The following is a 19,190-nucleotide window of genomic DNA, read 5'->3' as shown; positions in this document are numbered from 1 at the left end:
TCCAATTTCGGTGATAGTTATAAACTCACTCTTTTGACAAATGTTTATAAAGCCATCGTAGCCATATTGATTTTTTGATATGAAACGAGGGAAGGTATGGTTGATATATTCTGAAATGTATTTAATTGTTTTTATAAGAAATTGTTTATTAAGTGTGTGACGCAATTAATGAAATGTTAGCGCTCATTAAAAGCGTTTATTTTATTAAAATAAAAATATCAGGGCAAGCTACCAGCCGCATTCGCGCAATGTGTGAGCTGATGCGGTTAGGTTATGCTGTATTAAATGTTTCTGCTTGAATGATCATATCTACGAACTTGTCATGATAAAATATATCGTAGGTATCAGCAAATAACTCGAATGATTAACGAAATGGAGTCTTCTATCGTCAGTGACATGACCTAAGTTATGACTTAGAAATACAGAATTCTGTATTTATTGGATATTATAAGATACACTTATTTAACTGTATTCCTTATATCATATTGCCATCCTTATGTATTATACAATGAGCAGCTGGACAGAAAGAATGCATCGTCGAGCAGCTACACTGGGTAATGTGGTTACAAGTTGTGGACATACATCTGTACCACCATATCCAAGACGTTTAGAAAAGTTAGTGATAACTTTAATTATATATTGAATATATTCTAACATGAATTTATATATATATACATATTAGAATAATGTAATAATTATATATAATATACATATTATATATAATGTATTATATATAATACATTATAGAAAGTTATACTATATACAAATTTGATATCAATGATTATAGAGTTAAGTTTGGAGTACCCTTGGATGAAGTTTGTAAACATGATATACCTGGTCCATTATTGGTACGTATGTGCTTTTAATCATTTAAAATAAATGTACAATTGATTGAATACTTTATATTTTTAAAGAAAGAATATAAAAGATTTAAATTAGTACTATAATAAATAGTCATATTTTTTAGGTACTGATATTGAAATTAAATAAAGAAGCTCCATTAAGGAAGGATATTTTTAGAGCACCAGGCCATCAGGGTAATATGAAAAAGCTCATACATTTTCTACAGACTGGACGTTTAGTCAATATGGACAACTTCAGTGTTTACACAATAGCCAGTGTTTTAAAGAAATTTCTGCGCAAAATACCTGGCGGTGTTTTTGGAAAGGAAGGGGAACAACAATTATTCACTGTTATTCAATTGGACAGCATGGAACAGCAAAGAGATCAAATTCATAGGTAAGTATTAGTTGTTTAATTATTATTCTTTAATATAAATAATTTATAATGATTAATAAACTTTTTATGAAACTTTTGCAGATTAATTACTTCTTTACCAGAGTATACGCAACGATTGTTAGTGTTATTATTTGGAACATTCAGAGTTGTAGCAGTAAATAGTGAAAGAGCTTGCACAGGAATGTCTAGCGAAGCATTGGGTGTATCTGTAGCACCTTCATTTTTCCAGAGCTGTGTGAGCGATGGAAAAACTGCTAAAATGGAAGATGTTCTCAGATTTAAGGTATGTTTAGCAAAATATTTGTATGAAAAATTATTTTAATTACTTTTTTATATACTTATTACTAAAATACTATCACATTATTTTGTTACTTACTGTAATAATTATTCATTCATGTTGAACATAAAACTGATACTATCTGCTTTTAAAAATATCATCATGAATTTTGTATACAACAGTATTCTATAGTACACACTTGTGTAATACATATTCATTTAAATATACACATTCTATATTATATAAAAATATATTAAATCATATTTCATTTTTCTTGTATATGGTTACATACAATATTTTCTTACAATAATATATTTAAGACAGCATGCCAATATTTGTACACTGTTTTATACACAGCTATGCTATGTTTCATAATTTTTTCACACCATGCATTTGCTTACATTTACCATCAGGCGGAGGTCTCAGTAAGTTGCTTATAATGACAATAATTTTAAGCACCGTGTAATATATATATATAAATGTTGATGTTCAATATAATTTTTTGTATCAAATTGTATAAGATTTACTATATAAATTTGTATATATTTTTATAGCATGATATCAGAAATTGTGATAAATGTTAGTAAATCTCTATATTTTGTATATCAGATATGATTAATGCAGCAACTTTGTATAAAATGAAAGTAAAGTATATAATTAATAACATTTTTATTTAAAATTATATTTCTTATTTTTTCTCATCGTAGAGATATTTCATATTATTTTACAAATAAAATGTTCATTTTTTCTTTGTTTTAATATATCATATTACATACAAATATGCACATAAATTCACAATAACAATAGTGTACTAATAGTATATATATATAAGCACGAAAAATGTCTATTATAAGTGAGATAAAAAAATTGTTTAGTAGCTTATATTATTATATTTCCTTTAGGTTGCCACATGCGTTATGAAATTTATGATAGATAATTTTGGAGTATCAAATTTATTCGGAAGAGAAAATTATGAATTTTATGCGCGTATTACTGGAAGAATATTAAAAGTAGAAGAGGATTGGATTTTCAGTTTTCGATATCCTCCGGATACTCTAGTATCTAGTAAGTTTTGAAATTATCATTAGCTGGAACATGTATTGACAAACATAAATGCATTCTATTAATATATAGTAAGTTGATTATTTGAAAATATTTTTCTTTAACTTATGTATTATTTCATAACTAGTGCACACTGGGCTCTTACAGTTGGATATATTTCAGGACAACTCTCTCTTGAAGCTGAAAAGACTTGGCTGCAATATGAATGTGAAAGGTGGGGTCTAAAATTTAATTTAGAATGTAAGTAAAAATTGCTTTTAACTATATTTAAACAAAACAACTAGTTTAACGAATTATTTTATATGAAAGTTGAATTTATTTGTAAAAAGTTATTTACAAAATTTCTTAATCGTATAATTTGTATAGCTATGTCACATCAAGAGGAATCGCAGTCGACACCAGCCTTAATTCATGTACCACAAACTCTCGATCTTACATCTTCATTAGGCATAATTCCTGAAAATACATTATTAGAAAGTTATACACGTTTGTCAGTTAGCTTGGAAGAGAATGGTTTGTTTCAGGTATGATATGTGACTTTTTTATAATTTTGCATCAAGATTTTATACAATAATCCCTCTATTTACGTGGACTTGTGTGAAGAATTAATCTTTTTGTATAGGCATCCAGTCGATCTTCAAGTAATGGTAGTCATCATTCTCGACACGCAGGAATGACACTAGATGAACTTCGAGCAATTAATCGTTATGCAGAAAGTACTAAAAGCCTTAGTTATTTACCACAGGTTAAATATAATGCACTATTTATACTTATATCTCTTTATATGCTTCAAAATACTTTTAAACTTTTTGAAGCATACTAATTCTTATTATCAGGTACATGAAAGACAAACAGCACGTATGCGTACAAGATCAGAATGGTTTTTAACACCTGTAGGAGAAATATTAGCTGCTACTGATAGTGATCCTACGGCAATGCATGTGCTTCGTGGTTCAAATCGGTCATCATCTGGAAACATTGGTATGTTTTATAGAATAATAATAATACATTATTGAACTTTTTCATATTTTATAGAATACTAATTATAATAAAATATAAATATGAATTTTAGCAGGAGGTTTAAGTGCTAGTGCTGAATCAGTTAAACGTCCAAGTTTACGAAGAACATCATCAAGAGATAAAACACGTATGCATCGTAGTTCAACCCGTAGAAATAAAGAAAATGGGGCTAAGGGACGTTCCATTGATGCATGTAAGTCACGATCTATGGAAACTATTAAAACTAAAACTGTCAGAGTCGCAATAGATCAACCAGTGGAAAAAATGTTGAAAAGTAGCCGAGATGTAATAAAAGAAATCGGAAATGAGGAACGTATAGAAGTAAATACTAGCGATGTTCCCATTGGACCACAAGATTGCACTGAAATGGATGTACAAAGTTTTCACGTTACGTTAACGTACAAGCCAAGAATATAGATATTTGAAAAACTTATAAAGCACTGAAAATTATACTAACATTTCGGAAAACTATTTTTAGTGCATTTTAGATCTAAGTACAAATTTAGTTGTATAATTGTCTAAGGATGGAATTTTCGACATGACAGCGAATTAATTACAAATTTTTAAACTATATTCCCTCCAGAAATGAAGATAGTATGTTTGCATTTTTTTAATTTTATTTCTTTAAGAGTAATGAATTATATGTAAATCGAAAACCCATGTGTATTATATATTTGCAGAATACGCACGTATTTTAAATTTATGAATATGACAAATTATGTTATAACCAATGATGTTCTAAAATCGTAAGACTGCTTCTATGTATAGGACTATCCATATCATATCATTATCTGAACATAGTGCTTCTAACTATTTACATACATTCTCAAAGTGTCTATTAATCTTTAAACTGTATTTTTTCGTTTTCATGTATGTTACGTTTTATAATATTGCTTTACGTTACAGATAACTTAGAGAAATTTTTATATATATTATGTGTAATGTACAAAATGATCATAAAACAACGTTAAAAGCGAAGAGATTTGATCAGGGTTTTTATTAATTAAACAACTATATCAAATAAACAATATATTTTCTCATTATCTAGGTTTTATCTTAATATTAATAATAACAGTTTTATATATATAAAATTTTAAATATAAGCCTCAGTTAATATAAGTACTATGAAGAAAGAAGAGTCCAAAAATTTTCTTACTTTTCAATTTTCTCTTAAATGGTATACTCAGTGTTCTATATAAACATTGATTAATTAAGAACTATTACTTTTCGCTTTTAACGTACCTTCCTACTATCGATTAGATGCATTTAGCATTTTCTATTTATCCATTTACATATTCTCTATTGTAAGATTAATTCAGAATGTTTAATTTACCTTATGTCTCTAACAGACATTTATACTTCACCATTCCAAATGCATTTATAAGTCTCTGAAATCTTTTATCTTAATTTTCTTCTTTTGTGTAAAAGTGTTGAAATTTATTTATTTAATTTTAATTATTAATAGAAATATTCTATAGCTTTAATTAAATTGATTAATTTAAATATTTTCTTAATAATTATATGTGTTAATGTACTAATTAAAAATGATTTTGTATTTCCATTTTTTATGTTATTATTCTAGTTAATATATTTTGTATCTATTGAAAATGTATATCTATTGCAATCAACTATTACGAATTGTTTGCATTTAGTATTATCTTAAGCAGCTGAACGGTATTTAATTCACATTGTCATTATAAAACTTAAAAAGAAGTATAATCCTTTAAAAGGAACTATATAACGTTACATAATGACAGATAAAACTTTGTGCGTAATACATAAGAGATAAATTTTATATGGAACATTAAAAGGTATTTATATCTGTATTATATAAGCATCGAGAAATTTATAGTTATATCACGAAATTATTTATTAATGACTACGATTAATTATATTTTAATCTATTATTTGAATTTTATTTTCTATAGTAACTAATTAATTATAAGATCAGTTGTGTACTGGATATATTATTTAAATGCGTACAAATTTATTGAATGATGCTCCAAAAAAGGTGTTCTATTATTATTATATATATAGATAATAAGAGAATCTTATTATGACTGTAAAATCGATGTATCATTATTTAACACCAAATATATAAGATTCTACATATAGACCCAAATATTAGGTCGGAGCACTCAATAATTTTAAATTGTATTAAAAGAATTTAATTCGGAATTAGCATTTTTTTCATTTAATACTTTCTTTGCAACTTTTAATGTTTCCTTTCATTTATTGTGCCAATAATTAATAATCTAATAATTCAATAAAATTATCGACATAAAAAACTTAAGAAGTTTTACTTCCATTGCATGTGGGTTCCACGTGCTGTTTTTTTTTATTGTTTTCATATGAAAAAAGTAAAATTCTTCTTCAATTTATATAATATAAAATATTCATACTGTAGTAGAAATTAATTTCGTTTTTGTTTTATAAGTTTATGAAGTTATTGCATTATAATCTGAATAATATAATATAACTTGAACAAAAAAGACAATAATTATTACTAAATCTTTTTTGAATTACTAGAGACATTTTTTATTGGATCTATATCGTCATGGACTCTTATTCAACCAATCATATGAATGGATTTTAAATTTAAATGTTCAGTTAATTATATAGAATTTCGTTCTAATGTTAATAAGACAATTTTAATGTGTAGTTAATATATTCAAATAGGTGAAATTGAAATGATTTATATTAAAAAATTTAAATATTAAAAATCAAATAATAATAATACTAATCAACTCTTGTAAGTTAAACTTTCATTTATAAACTATACCGACTATATACAAGGATTTATTCGATGGGTGGTGGATAAGTTTCCAGGAGTACAAATATTAGATTTTACATCATATTAAGAGTAAAAGAATGAATTTATTCTTAATTATTTAATAGTTTTTCAATTAAATAATTAATAATGTTGACCAGACAAATGGAATCAGAAGTTGAGAAAACTCTGTAAGTAATGTCAACATATTATTTAGCTCATAAATAAGTATATCAGATGGTTTTTACACATACAATTTTATTTTATAAAAATAAAATAAATAATAAGAAAATTCTACATAAATAATATATTATAGTGAGGATATAAGTTAGTTATATATATATATATATGTATATATAGGTTACACACACATTCTAGGTCATATTTTAGTATGTTTTGTATTAGGTTGTCCCATAAGTTCTTTCTATGTTTGTAAACATGTAGGCTTATCTATTGTGCATTTATAGCATCGATTTCAGTTGTCTTACAGCTCTTCCAAAGTACATTTCGTTAGTGACAAAGTCTCTTTTAAAATCTTTTTTTACGTCGTTATTAATTTGTTAAACCGAATAATATATGCTTTAAAAAATAATATACTTACTATATAATATATATATAGCTATATATAAAATATTTAAAAGAAAAACCGTTTTTAATGTATTTTTTTTTTAGTAAACCTGAACAAACTAAAGATGATATTAATATGCCAGCAGTTACAGCTAAATTAGAGATGTTGACAGTAAATACTAATAATACCAATAATACTAATAATATTAATAATGCAGAATCAATCTCAGAGACCAGAAGTCGTAAAATTCTTAGAAAAAAAGTGTCAAAGATTGGTTACTCAGACTCTTCAAACAGAAGGTATTTGTATATGCGTAAATATTATACAGATATGTATTTTGTTGGCAAATTATTTATTTATTTATGCAACATTAGATGCAGTCTCAGGCCAAAGAAAAGAAGTTTAGAAGATATGGAATCGGATGAAAATATTATGGAGTACTATTTAGATAAAAATCCGAAGTACAAGGTAAATAATTTAGAAACAATTTTTGAAGAGACAGGAAATGCAAATGAAAATTTTTCGTATATGAGTGCGAAAAAATACAAAAGGATGATTAAGTTTCAACAACAGCCTACTGATACTAAATTGAAAAAGAGAAAAACTAAAGTTAAAAGAGTATTTGGATCCAAGATTAGCTATAGGCGAAAACGTGGATCTATAGATGTATTACTTGATAAGTTAAATTATATTAGATGTAACTCACCAACAAATTCTGGAAGCGAAACAAAATAGCTATTATATTATAAATATTTAGTAGTAACTATTTGATTATACTATTTTTATAAAAATTAAGAATACGTAAGCTTTTATGTTTTAATGGTTTCAATACCTCAGAACACGTTAGCACTATTCATATTTCATGGTGAAAAGTGCCAAAACATTGGATATATATTAAAACAAAGTATTATTGCATAGCTTTGTTACTTTCTACAAATTTGGAGTTTATATTCTAATGAATAGTTAAAACAATCGGAAAAAATGCTTAATATATGTAATGGTGATTGTATAATCTCAAAATTACTAAATACCTTATAATACTGATTGACATACTGTGTCTTGTGGTTCTCTATATGACATTTTATATATCAATGGTAGTACTATATAAGCATGTATTTAAATCGATATGATAATATCAACTCACTTGGTTGTTTATACGCTTAAAATGATCAATATAACAAAGTTGACCACAATTTTTGCTACCACAATACTATTCTGTCAAATTTTTTTCCTTCTCTTATCTTAGAAGATATTTGATAGCATACATAAAAATATTATAAACTTAGTTTTAACTTTTATACTTTAACAGATGAAAATCGTAATAATCAGTTTTATTTATAAAAATGAATTGCATACAAAATAATATAAAAATTTGTTAAATTTGTTAACTGCCTGTTTATTTATTTCATTTATACTTATAAAAATAAAATTAGTATGAAATAATATCGTGTAATAAATAGATTGCAAAAATATTTCTAACATAGAAATTATTTTACATTACATTTTATTGAAGTTGTTGAACAATCACTATACTCCTTAAAATTACCTTTATTTTCTTTGTATTCTTTACTATTAAGATTAACACAAGCACATCTGTGTTGTTTTGAGCCAGGCATTTCAAAATACATTCTTGGAACACCGATCCAATCTCTTTCTATACCACCACTATAAATAAAACGAATCAATTGTTTGTTAATACATAAGTATATAATTTTTAGTTATGATATTACCTTCTTTTAGAACACCATAGAGTAGTGCCTATGTTGGCTTTCCATTCTATGTTACAAGTTGGAAACAATTTTTTTTTTTTTTCTTCATTCGCTATTTCTTTCTTTGCATCTATCAATTTTTGCTTTATTTTTAAAGACTCAACCGTTGGAGAACCATCTTCATTGAAATATCTTCCGCTTAATTTACCTTGAAAAATTGTATCTTTTGTTTACCTCAATATTCAATATATACGATTTTAATTGCGTTATATATATACCTTTATAAATATAATTTGCTTTATAAAACTGTACCCAATCATCTAATGCTTTAATTTTTTCTAGAGAAAGTTCAGATACATCATCTGTTATTTCATTCTCATTAAATTCTCCGGTAACAAATGCTAGAGATGCATCACAACCTAATAACAAATATGAAGTTATTTATTTAAAAATAATGTTACATTTTTGTAACCCATAATAAAGATTTTTTACCAACAAATATGTGATAAGATGCTCCAGGTTCATAATGTTTAGCTCCTTTCGTAACATCAAAAACTTGTCCTAATATTGAAAGGTACAACCCATTTTCAATATTATTATATTTTTTTAATTCATCTCTAGTAAATACTTTTTCTGTTTTATTTATATCTAATAATTCCAATTCTGATTTACTAAATAATATGTACATTAAATTTTTCAATTCTTTAGGTAAAAAATGCCATATTATTTGAAAATAATTCTCCGAATAAATTAAATAAATACTTGCTAACAAAAGACCAAACCAGACATATTTTAAAATCATTATTTACGTCTTTTGTTTAATAAACTAATTGTAATACAATATTTTTCATAAATAATATATCACAATCAATAGCTTTAAACATTATTTTAAAGTAGAAAAAACTAATCCTTTTACTTTAAAATTAAACTGAAACTGATTAGAACTTAACTGAATCAATTACAGTAAATTGTGTAATTTTTTATTATGTCTTATATATAGAAATATGTAATTTTATATTATGTTTCATATACAATTGTTTGTATTTCTTGTGAACAAATTCATGAAATGTTAAACTATTATATTGAATAATAAATTACAATTGTGTATGTGTGTATATAAATTTCGTTCAATCCTCTTTGAAGTAGAGAATATTTTTTAAAGGCAAATTTCTAGAAAATCTAATTGATTTTAATGTTCTAACAATTATATTCAATTTAGAAAAATTTATTTTATAAAATATATATTATACAAAATATGTGTCAGAATATTTCAATGTAAAGCATAACATACTTATTTGCGATTTAATCATAATGCTATATAAAACAAATGTATAATTTTAATATCTCACATAGAGACCCATGTAAACAGATCCCAATGTTACATGTACAGAACACACATAGGGTGCGTTCCACTAAGCGCTCACAACGATCACGCTCACGACCACAGTTTTTCCCGTTCCACTTACCTACGAGCGTTACTGTCGTAAATTCAAGTGGAATGGACTATGGTGCGTTTTGAGCGTGGAGGTAATAATACAAATGGCGAGGTAGTGAAAAGAAAGTAAAAGATTAAAGAGGTTAAGATTTAATCTGTAATCCTTCGTGTCAGTTTCACGGTCGCCATTTTTATTGTTGTCAGTTTCGAAAAAACCGTTAATTTTCTCAACGCTCACTACGACCCACGTTTTCAGATGCGGTGCGTTCCACTAAGCGCTCACAACGATCAAAATGCTCCTTTAGTCGTTCCACATAACGACCGCGGTCGTTGTGGTCGCGGCGAAAACGTCACTCATGACGTCATTACTAACGCTCACGCGAGGCCCACAACGACCCATCTGAAAACGTGGGTCGTAGTGAGCGTTGAGAAAATTAGCGGTTTTTTCGAAACTGACAACAATAAAAATGGCGACCGTGAAACTGACATGAAGGATTACAGATTAAATCTTAACCTCTTTAATCTTTTACTTTCTTTTCACTACCTCGCCATTTGTATTATTACCTCCACGCTCAAAACGCACCATAGTCCATTCCACTTGAATTTASGACAGTAACGCTCGTAGGTAAGTGGAACGGGAAAAACTGTGGTTGTGAGCGTGATCGTTGTGAGCGCTTAGTGGAACGCACCCATGGGTCGTTGTGAGCTTCGCGTGAGCGTTAGTAATGACGTCATGAGTGACGTTTTCGCCGCGACCACACGACCGCGGTCGTTATGTGGAACGACTAAAGGAGCATTTTGATCGTGTGAGCGCTTAGTGGAACGCACCCATAAGTTAACATTTTAATGGCGGATTCTGCGCTAACGAATCAAAATACAGTTATTTAAAAATGAAAAATATATCCTATGCTACACAATACAATTGTTTTTAAATAATTTTTATAAAAATGTTTAAATGTTTTCTATTATTAAAAGTTTTAATATCTATGTAGCAGTAATTAATAAACATATTAGTGCATAATTGTGGTATTGAAAAAAGTTATGACAAACTTAACGCATTATGTTATTTTTGTTTCCCTTTTCAAGAATATAAAAGTAAATTTAATAAGATTATTAAATAATAAAGTTTTTATTGTCAGAAATAAAAGCACTAACCACATTATTATGAAAGTCCTTAATGTAGCTGAAAAAAATGATGCTGCAAAAAACATTGCTGGTTATTTGTCACGAGGAAATATTAGAAAAGTAATATTATTTTTAATGAGCCTCTCATTTGATAAATTGATTAACTGCACAAAATAAAAAGTTAAAAAATTGATAAATGAATATTATACTATGTCAATATCATTTATTATTGAACAGCCATGAAAAATATTGTTATTTAATGGTCTTAAAGTTAATTATCAAAAAGAAATTTATTTTAAATATTAAAAGTTAAATGTTGATTATATATATATATAATAATAAAATTTTAAAAAAGTTCTAAAAGTGAAGTTAATCTTTTTGATCGGTGAACAGTTCAATTTTGTATATTAAAATGTAAAAGAAACCTCTAAAAAGTTTTTTATTCATTCAATTAATATGAATATATTATAATATTTCTTTTGTTTTTTTTTCCAGAGGGATGGTTTATCTGTGTATAACAAAATTTATGAATTCAATGTACGCTTGTGGAATGAAGATTGTCAAATGATTATGACATCTGTGTCTGGACACTTATTGGGATATGAATTTCTAGGTGCTTATCGAAAATGGCAAGGATGTCATCCTTTAAGTTTATTCGATGCTCCTGTCATAAAACAATGTGTAGATGATAATTATTTAAAAATAAAAAAGACTATAGAAAAAGAAATAAAAAGTTGCAGAGCTTTGATCATTTGGACTGATTGTGATAGGGAAGGAGAAAACATAGGATTTGAAATCATAGAAGTATGTCAGGCAGTTAAACCTAATATACGCATATATAGGTAATGTAATACATATGTAATACTATATGTTAATCAATTATTTATCTTATTTTAAAATTATAATACTAAATATATGTGTTATGCGTTATAGGGCCAAATTCTCAGAAATCACACAAGCATCTATAAATAGAGCTCTTCAAACTTTGGACACACCGAACAAGGCTATCAGCGAAGCTGTAAATACAAGAAGTGAATTAGATTTAAGAATAGGTATGCTACAATTTTAATTGCACTTTAATGGAAAGCATAATTGTAGCATTATACTTATGGTAGGTGTAGGGTTGTACAAACATAATTCATTAATAAGTTTACTAAATAATTACACATTGATTTGTATATATCTAGCTCATAGTTTGTATGCCTTAATTTTATTTCTTTGATACTTATCGATAACCACTTAGCAATCAAATACTATTCTTTTATTTTTTAGGTGCTGCATTTACAAGATTTCAAACATTGCGATTACAGAAAGTATTTCCTAGAACACTCTCAGGCATGCTTATAAGTTATGGTAGTTGCCAGTTTCCAACATTAGGATTTGTGGTTGAAAGATTTTTAGCTATAGAAAGATTTAAACCAGAACCATATTGGAAAATAAAAGTAATGAATATTCATAGTGATATCTCTGTTGAGTTTCGTTGGGATAGAGTTAGACTTTTTGAAGAACTACCTTGTCAAATATTTCTTGATATGTGTCAAGATAATCCTATTGCTACTGTTACCAAAGTTACCAGTAAACCGAAAAGCAAATGGAGACCATTACCGTTAGATACAATTGTAAGTAACGATATCAACATTACAATATTTATATTTGAGTTATCAAAATTTCTTAATTTATATCTCTTATAAATATATCTCAGGAATTAGAAAAACAAGGTTCTAGAAAATTGCGTTTAAGTGCGAAAGAAACTATGAATATAGCAGAAAAATTATATACACAAGGTTTAATTAGCTATCCACGTACTGAAACAAACATTTTTCCAAAAGAATTAAACTTACAATCTTTAGTTTCTCAACATACAAATAGTTCTATATGGGGTCAGTTTGCACAACGCTTGGTGGAAGATGGGATATCTCCTAGGCAAGGCAAAAAAAGTGATCAAGCTCATCCTCCTATTCATCCAACGAAGTTTAGTTCTTCTTTACAAGGTATACTTAAAGAATTATTTCTAAAATTATATAAAGATATAATTGTTTATTTTATCCTTAAACTTTATAATAGGAAACGAAGCTAAGGTATATGAATTTATTGTAAGGCACTTTCTGGCTTGTTTATCCCAAAATGCGGAAGGTCAAGAAACTATAGTAGAAATTAATATAGCTGGAGAAAAATTTCTTGCTAATGGACTTCAGATAATAGCAAAAAATTATTTAGAAATATACATCTATGAAAAATGGAGCGATAAAGAAATACATAGATATCAAGAGGGACAAACATTTCAACCGACTAGTATTGAAATGATAAAAGAAGAAACTTCACCTCCTAAATTATTAACCGAAGCTGATTTAATTGCTTTAATGGATAAACATGGAATTGGAACTGATGCAACTCATGCAGAACATATAGAAACAATAAAGTTAAGACAATATGTGGGTTTACAAGATGATCAACATTTTATTCCTTCCAAATTAGGAATTGGGCTTGTAATGGGTTATGACAATATGGGATTTTCAATGTCTAAACCAAATTTAAGAGCAGATTTAGAAAAGGATCTTAAATTGTATGTTATTAAAGCTACATTTTTTCTATTTCTAAATTCTATTTTTATATATACATATTAAAAATTTATCTTTTTATCAATAGAATTTGTGATGGTCAAAAAGATCCCAAATTAGTCTTACAAGACCAAATAACTAAATATCGTGATGTATTCAAATTAGCAATGGAACATGCTAATTTAATTGATAATGCTATAGCAGAATATCTTGAAGAACAACCATTACAAATACAAGAAACTGACATGATTAATACTAATACAAACATAGTCGTTTTCAAATGTCCTAAATGTAATTCTGACATGATATTAAAAAATAGGAAACAAGGTACAGGAAAATATATAAGTTGTATGGGATTTCCAGCATGTAATAATGCTGTATGGTTTCCTCAATCGATCGAGGATGCAACAGTTCTAGAGGATACGTGCACCGAGGTCTGTGTACTTTTTCATAAGTTATTCTTTAATCATTCCAGAGAATCATAACTTATAATTAAAAATTTTTTCTCTCTTCAGTGTTCTGGAAATATGCGCAAAATAAAATTTAAATTAGCACGAAATATGATACATTTGTTTGAAAGTATATATACAACTTGTATTGGTGGTTGTGACCCTAATTTTAATGAAACAATGGGCATCAAAGGAGACACTGTTAAAAAAAGAACACGGGTTAATGAAAGTGGCTATGAAACCATGAGTAACATATCTGTGCCAGAAACATTGAGCAGAGTTCAAATGCGTAATAATACAGGAGAATCTATTTCAAATTCAAGAACGAATACTCAGAGAAATAATGTTCTTCTACAAAATGAAAATCGTGGGAGAAATCCTCCTACAAATAATCGAAAAGAAGACAATACTGGATCTACTAAAATGAAAAACAATACTAACAATTTGAATCTGTCGATAGGGTTTAATAATAATAATACAAATACTAATAATGTAACCTGGGGGAACATAGACAATGATGCTGAGATAATGTGTCAATGTAACCAACGTGCAATTCAGCTGACAGTTAAAAAGGATGGTCCAAATAAAGGTAAATTATATGCATACAATGAATTGGAACACTATGGAGTAGTATAACAAAATGAAATATTTTTAATATCTGTAGGGAGACAATTTTATAAATGTGAGAAACCACAAGGTAGTGGCTGTGATTTCTTTTTGTGGGCTTCCGATAGACCACAAGAAGAAAATATAATAAATCATAATAATCATAATAATCAAAATGTAAATTGGAGTGCACAAAATCGAACACAACAGCCTAGTACAAGTAGTAACTCTGCTAATTGGAGAAATACTAGTGTTTCAGAATCAAATAATGTTATTATGTGTACTTGTAATGAGCCAGCTAGACAGTAAGTAAAATATTTTTTTTTAAAGATATATATTTAGTAAACAATCAAATTTAACTGTTATTTTTATATACATTTTGCAGACTTACAGTACAAAAAGAAGGACCAAATAAAGGTAGACTCTTTTATGCCTGTCCTAAAGGTAGAGACAGTACATGTAACTTTTTTAAATGGGCCGATGTAGATGGAAGTGTTAATACAAATGAAAGAACAAATTGGGGGAATTCTGGAAACAGAAACAGTAATACTACGCACAGAGGGAATAGCTCAACTTCTAACAGATCTCAAGGAACTCGCGCCAAAAGAAAATGTGGCATTTGTGGAGTCGCAGGTTTATTTTTTATTAAACTATAATTCAAACACTATATAAAAATTGAAATTTACATTAGTATATCTTATTATGTTTTTAATAGGTCATACGCGGAAAACGTGTCCAGAAAATGTTATGGATAAATAATAAAACAATATTGTAAATTATGTACAGTTTTTCTAAGTATAATTTTAAGTTTTTATTTAAAGTAAATAATTCATAGCGTAATACATACATATAACTATCTGCGCCTTACTTTGCTAAAATTGTCTGTTGAGATTACGAATCATTTATAATCTCTTGTTTTATATATAAGATTTATTTTTATTACATTAATTAAGTGCACAGAAATGGCACAAAATAAATTGTCCTATAATTGAAAATACTGTATCTTATGTAATATACGTCATTTTAATCATCTATTAGATGATATATTATTTCTTAATTTTTCCAATTCATCTTTTTGTGATTGAGCTTCCGTTGTAGTTTGTGTAAGCTGCAATATGATCAAAAATATGATATTTGAAAAGTTCGAATATATCATAAGTAAAATGTAATTAATGTCACTCCAATATTTACCATATCTAACATTATTTCAAACTTTAATTTTAACAAATTGTTTTCTTCTTCGAGTCTTTTAATTTCTTTTTTCAGTCTTTCATTTTCTTTAAACGTACCACTTACTTTTCCAGATTCTATAAAAATAATAATAAATGCATAAACGATAATGATAATAAAATAATTTAGTTTTTGTACCTGGTATCCATACACCATTTTCAAAAACTGCTTCTTGGTCTCCTAGTCGTAAACGAATAGGTCCAACGTCTGGACCTAATTCCTTTTCTATTCTATTAGGGCTCAAATCTTTATTTATTAAAAATGTAGATGCTTTTCTCGTCGGCGTTTTTTTCGGAGAAAATTTATTTGAAAATAAAGGCATTTTTTCATCTACAATTGCATAATAATAAAATAACAAAAACTATACTTTAAGGTTAGGTTAGAAACGCCAGATCAAGTATTAAAATTCTAATAATGTTTTTATAACTTAATTTGTAATCATTATATTTTATATAAATATTTAAATTTATAAATACTGAAAAAGATTCATATTTAATTTAATAAATTAATCGTTGCGATAAATATAAATAATATGCATCCTTTCTATATCTCTCATCAAACATAAGATGCCATATTTATAAATACTTAAGGGAACAAGTCTGATTAAATGAGACATATGTACTGTTTTGTGACGTTCATTTGATAGAAGATTAACTTAATATTTTGCTAACAAAATTGACTCTTATTTAAAATGTGATGTAATGCATACAAATAATTCAATTCTACAAAATTATTTTTGTTAAAAAAATTATGTAATTTAACAGTAATTATCAAAAATACTTTCAGAAGAGAATGCCACGAAAAACGTTTGTTTTCTGGCAATAGATTCAAAATAATTTGTACAACTCATTCATAAGAAATAAGTTTAAATGATAAATAAATCGTGTATAATCCATAATTGTAAATATAAAAGTAATTAAAAAGTTACGCGTGTTAAAGGAATGTATACATATATATATATATATATATATATATGCAATATAAAACGATACTCCTAATTTTGTATACATATATTAAGTAATACATTTAGAACGATACATGAATTTGCAAATATATATTGTAGCATAAAATTTGAGCATAAAATAATTGCGATTAAATTTTTCCAATTTACTTGTAAAATTCATGCTCAGATTCATCTTTTTTAATATTATTCTTATAACCCTTCTCAAAGTCCTTTGCCAATACTATATAACGATTTTCTCGAACCGCGTGCATACCAGCTTCTTGACAAATGGCATTTATATCAGCGCCTGAAATTCTATCAGGTCGAGCCACATAATCTTCAAGATCAACTTCTTCACTTAAATTCATTTTTGCTGTGATTGTTGAAAATATTAAACGTTTCTGTCGACGATCGGGTAAAGGAAATTCAATCTTACGATCTAATCTACCAGGTCGCAACAATGCTGGATCTAAAGTGTCAGCTCTGAAAAGATAAAAACAAAATTGAATTATATATAAATAAAATAATTTGTAATTAAAACTATCCATAAGCAACACTTGCAGACTACATATTGCACATTCATTCATACCTATTAGTAGCCATTATAACTTTCACATTAGTAGTTTGATCAAAACCATCCATTTGATTAAGTAACTCCAAAAGAATACGCTGTACTTCACGATCAGCTCCAGTTTGTGCATCAAATCTTTTAGTAGCAATAGCATCAATCTCATCAACAAAAATAATAGCAGGAGAATTTTCCTTGGCTAAACGGAAGACATCTCTGACCATTCTTGGTCCTTCTCCTAAATATTTCTGTACGAATTCCGAACCGACCACACGTATAAATGCAGCTATATGAAAAAATTTGTATTAATTTAAATGAATTACAGAATTAAGTCTTTATTAAAATACAATAAAATTTTAATACCTGTAGTATGTCTTGCAACAGCTTTAGCGAGCATAGTTTTTCCACATCCTGGTGGACCATACATCAACACACCTCTAGGTGGGTCGATACCAATCTGTTTATACAGTTCGAAATGCGTCAGTGGTAATTCTACAGCTTCTCTAATTTCTTGCTTTTGCATATCCATTCCACCTATGTCGCTGTATTGAATGTCTGGTTTCTCGTCTACACATGAAACAAATTAGTTAAATATTAATAAAATCCAATATCCAAATTTTTACAAAAATCTCAAAATATAAGCAAAAATAATCACCTGCTTGAAGCATCGAGATACTTGAATCAGCTTCTGGTGGAAGAACATCAACCAAAGCATTGCTGTGCTTATGAAGTGCTACACTTGCAGAAGGCTTCAGCAGTTCTCTATCTATCGTAGACAAAATTCTAACATAATAATTAGAGCCTGTTGTAGATCCAACTATTCCAGTGTTTTGATCTACAGCTTCTAAAAATTGTCCTATGACCAATGGTACGCTTTGTATACGTTTCACTTCTTCTTGAGCGTGTAAATATTCTTTTTTCAAATTTCTTTGTTCATCTTTAATATATTCTTCTTGCACCTCCAAAAACTCTAACATCCTCTGCAATTTCTGCTTGAAAATATATAATAACAATTATCGTACTAAAAAATAATGAAATCTAATAAAAATTTCATTTGTCTGTTTCTTGCCTTGTACTTGGTATATAAATCTTCAACATCTAATTCATCTCCAGCTCCTGTATAATGACCAATTACTGGTTTAGAATCAATCTCAGTGACTTCCTAAAGTAAAAAAACAGAAATAAAACATATGAGAGAAGAAAAAAATATAAAAGAATATAATTTAAAAGTGAAGATTATTCTTAATCGAGGTTATGAGTAACTATATGAACAAAACTATCGATAATTATCGAATTCTCATTTTTTTATTTTAAAGGAATATAAAACGAAATAATTGTAATAAAATTTATTTACTTTATCCGGCAAAATGATTCCAATTTCTTCCATTGTCTTCAACTGATTTAACACACAGACAGTTCAATTAGACATGCAGGATACCAAATGACTTGAGATTTTTCGAAAGGCTCGAGAATGGACAAGGTATGAAATGGCAGCCATTAACTAGAAAGTTATAAAGAAAGAAATCTTATTTTAATATTTCTCTTATATATTAATGATGTATAAAATTTTACATTCAACATAATAAAATTCCGTTATTATTGCATATTAATTTAATATAATTTATATAAAT

At 27.4% G+C, this 19,190-nt stretch overlaps 6 protein-coding genes across 15 annotated transcripts; 3 read left to right on the top strand and 3 right to left on the bottom strand.

Moving 5' to 3' along the window:
* The first annotated feature begins 5 nt into the window (after positions 1 to 5).
* On the top strand, positions 6 to 4,651 carry LOC106792988. 6 transcript variants are annotated; one of them, XM_014759537.1, is made up of 12 exons: positions 6 to 94; positions 342 to 615; positions 788 to 848; positions 968 to 1,239; positions 1,321 to 1,522; positions 1,930 to 1,941; positions 2,419 to 2,581; positions 2,706 to 2,792; positions 2,945 to 3,102; positions 3,201 to 3,323; positions 3,415 to 3,559; positions 3,651 to 4,650. In XM_014759537.1, the coding sequence occupies exons 2-12, from the start codon at positions 497 to 499 to the stop codon at positions 4,013 to 4,015; spliced, it is 1,707 nt and encodes a 568-aa protein (XP_014615023.1). In that variant the 5' UTR covers positions 6 to 94; positions 342 to 496; the 3' UTR covers positions 4,016 to 4,650. The 6 variants fall into 6 exon arrangements, with proteins under 6 accessions (XP_014615023.1, XP_014615066.1, XP_014615031.1 ...); XM_014759580.1 differs by having other exon boundaries at positions 10 to 94; positions 517 to 615; XM_014759545.1 differs by having other exon boundaries at positions 71 to 615; positions 3,654 to 4,651.
* Positions 4,652 to 6,346: 1,695 nt separating this feature from the next.
* LOC106792721 lies at positions 6,347 to 8,129 on the top strand. 2 transcript variants are annotated; one of them, XM_014759255.1, is made up of 3 exons: positions 6,347 to 6,559; positions 7,041 to 7,235; positions 7,311 to 8,129. In XM_014759255.1, the coding sequence occupies exons 1-3, from the start codon at positions 6,519 to 6,521 to the stop codon at positions 7,669 to 7,671; spliced, it is 597 nt and encodes a 198-aa protein (XP_014614741.1). In that variant the 5' UTR covers positions 6,347 to 6,518; the 3' UTR covers positions 7,672 to 8,129. The 2 variants fall into 2 exon arrangements, with proteins under 2 accessions (XP_014614741.1, XP_014614801.1); XM_014759315.1 differs by lacking the exon at positions 6,347 to 6,559 and adding an exon at positions 6,775 to 6,877.
* A 182-nt stretch (positions 8,130 to 8,311) lies between these two features.
* LOC106792589 (neuferricin) lies at positions 8,312 to 9,970 on the bottom strand. Of its 2 annotated transcripts, XM_014759163.1 has the most exons (5): positions 9,937 to 9,970; positions 9,138 to 9,206; positions 8,924 to 9,064; positions 8,667 to 8,853; positions 8,312 to 8,601 (listed from the first exon to the last, which is right to left on the bottom strand). In XM_014759163.1, exons 1-5 carry the CDS (start codon positions 9,953 to 9,955, stop codon positions 8,424 to 8,426), a joined length of 594 nt encoding a protein of 197 aa, XP_014614649.1. In that variant the 5' UTR covers positions 9,956 to 9,970; the 3' UTR covers positions 8,312 to 8,423. The 2 variants fall into 2 exon arrangements, with proteins under 2 accessions (XP_014614649.1, XP_014614583.1); XM_014759097.1 differs by lacking the exon at positions 9,937 to 9,970 and having other exon boundaries at positions 9,138 to 9,609.
* Positions 9,971 to 10,085: 115 nt separating this feature from the next.
* LOC106792406 (DNA topoisomerase 3-alpha) lies at positions 10,086 to 15,852 on the top strand. 3 transcript variants are annotated; one of them, XM_014758918.1, is made up of 12 exons: positions 10,086 to 10,886; positions 11,252 to 11,325; positions 11,701 to 12,047; positions 12,139 to 12,257; positions 12,478 to 12,824; positions 12,908 to 13,196; positions 13,270 to 13,768; positions 13,852 to 14,197; positions 14,279 to 14,801; positions 14,877 to 15,123; positions 15,204 to 15,451; positions 15,534 to 15,852. In XM_014758918.1, the coding sequence occupies exons 3-12, from the start codon at positions 11,770 to 11,772 to the stop codon at positions 15,575 to 15,577; spliced, it is 2,940 nt and encodes a 979-aa protein (XP_014614404.1). In that variant the 5' UTR covers positions 10,086 to 10,886; positions 11,252 to 11,325; positions 11,701 to 11,769; the 3' UTR covers positions 15,578 to 15,852. The 3 variants fall into 3 exon arrangements, with proteins under 3 accessions (XP_014614404.1, XP_014614333.1, XP_014614478.1); XM_014758847.1 differs by lacking the exon at positions 10,086 to 10,886 and having other exon boundaries at positions 11,033 to 11,325; XM_014758992.1 differs by lacking the exons at positions 10,086 to 10,886; positions 11,252 to 11,325 and adding an exon at positions 11,569 to 11,619.
* LOC106792840 (protein chibby homolog 1) lies at positions 15,834 to 16,671 on the bottom strand. Its single transcript, XM_014759400.1, has 3 exons — positions 16,187 to 16,671; positions 16,010 to 16,125; positions 15,834 to 15,926 (listed from the first exon to the last, which is right to left on the bottom strand). The coding sequence occupies exons 1-3, from the start codon at positions 16,368 to 16,370 to the stop codon at positions 15,846 to 15,848; spliced, it is 381 nt and encodes a 126-aa protein (XP_014614886.1). The 5' UTR covers positions 16,371 to 16,671; the 3' UTR covers positions 15,834 to 15,845.
* Positions 16,672 to 17,043: 372 nt separating this feature from the next.
* On the bottom strand, positions 17,044 to 19,051 carry LOC106793500 (26S protease regulatory subunit 6B). The gene is made up of 6 exons (XM_014760501.1): positions 18,914 to 19,051; positions 18,629 to 18,721; positions 18,215 to 18,548; positions 17,923 to 18,126; positions 17,581 to 17,845; positions 17,044 to 17,474 (listed from the first exon to the last, which is right to left on the bottom strand). Exons 1-6 carry the CDS (start codon positions 18,944 to 18,946, stop codon positions 17,156 to 17,158), a joined length of 1,248 nt encoding a protein of 415 aa, XP_014615987.1. The 5' UTR covers positions 18,947 to 19,051; the 3' UTR covers positions 17,044 to 17,155.
* Between the last annotated feature and the right edge of the window lie 139 nt (positions 19,052 to 19,190).

Source organism: Polistes canadensis, unplaced genomic scaffold, assembly GCF_001313835.1.
Source record: "Polistes canadensis isolate GaletaPanama2010 unplaced genomic scaffold, ASM131383v1 scaffold_0, whole genome shotgun sequence".
Taxonomy (NCBI): domain Eukaryota; kingdom Metazoa; phylum Arthropoda; class Insecta; order Hymenoptera; family Vespidae; genus Polistes; species Polistes canadensis.
Note: the sequence above shows the minus strand (reverse complement) of the source record. Positions and strands in the feature narration are given on the sequence as shown.

Coding starts and splice junctions, on each gene's coding strand:
- LOC106793500 (XM_014760501.1), bottom strand. CDS start 18,946: ATGGAAGAAATTGGAATCATTTTGCCGGATAAA. Junction 18,127..18,214: donor TATCTCGATGCTTCAAGCAG/GTGATTATTTTT, acceptor TTTCATGTGTAG/ACGAGAAACCAGACATTCAA. Junction 17,846..17,922: donor TGTTGCAAGACATACTACAG/GTATTAAAATTT, acceptor TTTTTCATATAG/CTGCATTTATACGTGTGGTC.
- LOC106792840 (XM_014759400.1), bottom strand. CDS start 16,370: ATGCCTTTATTTTCAAATAAATTTTCTCCGAAAAAAACGCCGACGAGA. Junction 16,126..16,186: donor AAATGGTGTATGGATACCAG/GTACAAAAACTA, acceptor TTATTTTTATAG/AATCTGGAAAAGTAAGTGGT. Junction 15,927..16,009: donor TTGAAATAATGTTAGATATG/GTAAATATTGGA, acceptor ATCATATTGCAG/CTTACACAAACTACAACGGA.
- LOC106792589 (XM_014759097.1), bottom strand. CDS start 9,447: ATGATTTTAAAATATGTCTGGTTTGGTCTTTTGTTAGCAAGTATTTAT. Junction 9,065..9,137: donor ATCTTATCACATATTTGTTG/GTAAAAAATCTT, acceptor ATTTGTTATTAG/GTTGTGATGCATCTCTAGCA. Junction 8,854..8,923: donor AGCAAATTATATTTATAAAG/GTATATATATAA, acceptor CAATTTTTCAAG/GTAAATTAAGCGGAAGATAT.
- LOC106792721 (XM_014759255.1), top strand. CDS start 6,519: ATGTTGACCAGACAAATGGAATCAGAAGTTGAGAAAACTCT. Junction 6,560..7,040: donor TCAGAAGTTGAGAAAACTCT/GTAAGTAATGTC, acceptor TTTTTTTTTTAG/TAAACCTGAACAAACTAAAG. Junction 7,236..7,310: donor TCAGACTCTTCAAACAGAAG/GTATTTGTATAT, acceptor ATGCAACATTAG/ATGCAGTCTCAGGCCAAAGA.
- LOC106792406 (XM_014758847.1), top strand. CDS start 11,122: ATGACAAACTTAACGCATTATGTTATTTTTGTTTCCCTTTTCAAGAAT. Junction 12,048..12,138: donor CCTAATATACGCATATATAG/GTAATGTAATAC, acceptor TATGCGTTATAG/GGCCAAATTCTCAGAAATCA. Junction 13,769..13,851: donor TTAGAAAAGGATCTTAAATT/GTATGTTATTAA, acceptor TTTTATCAATAG/AATTTGTGATGGTCAAAAAG.
- LOC106792988 (XM_014759537.1), top strand. CDS start 497: ATGTATTATACAATGAGCAGCTGGACAGAAAGAATGCATCGTCGAGCA. Junction 616..787: donor TATCCAAGACGTTTAGAAAA/GTTAGTGATAAC, acceptor CAATGATTATAG/AGTTAAGTTTGGAGTACCCT. Junction 3,103..3,200: donor AAGAGAATGGTTTGTTTCAG/GTATGATATGTG, acceptor CTTTTTGTATAG/GCATCCAGTCGATCTTCAAG.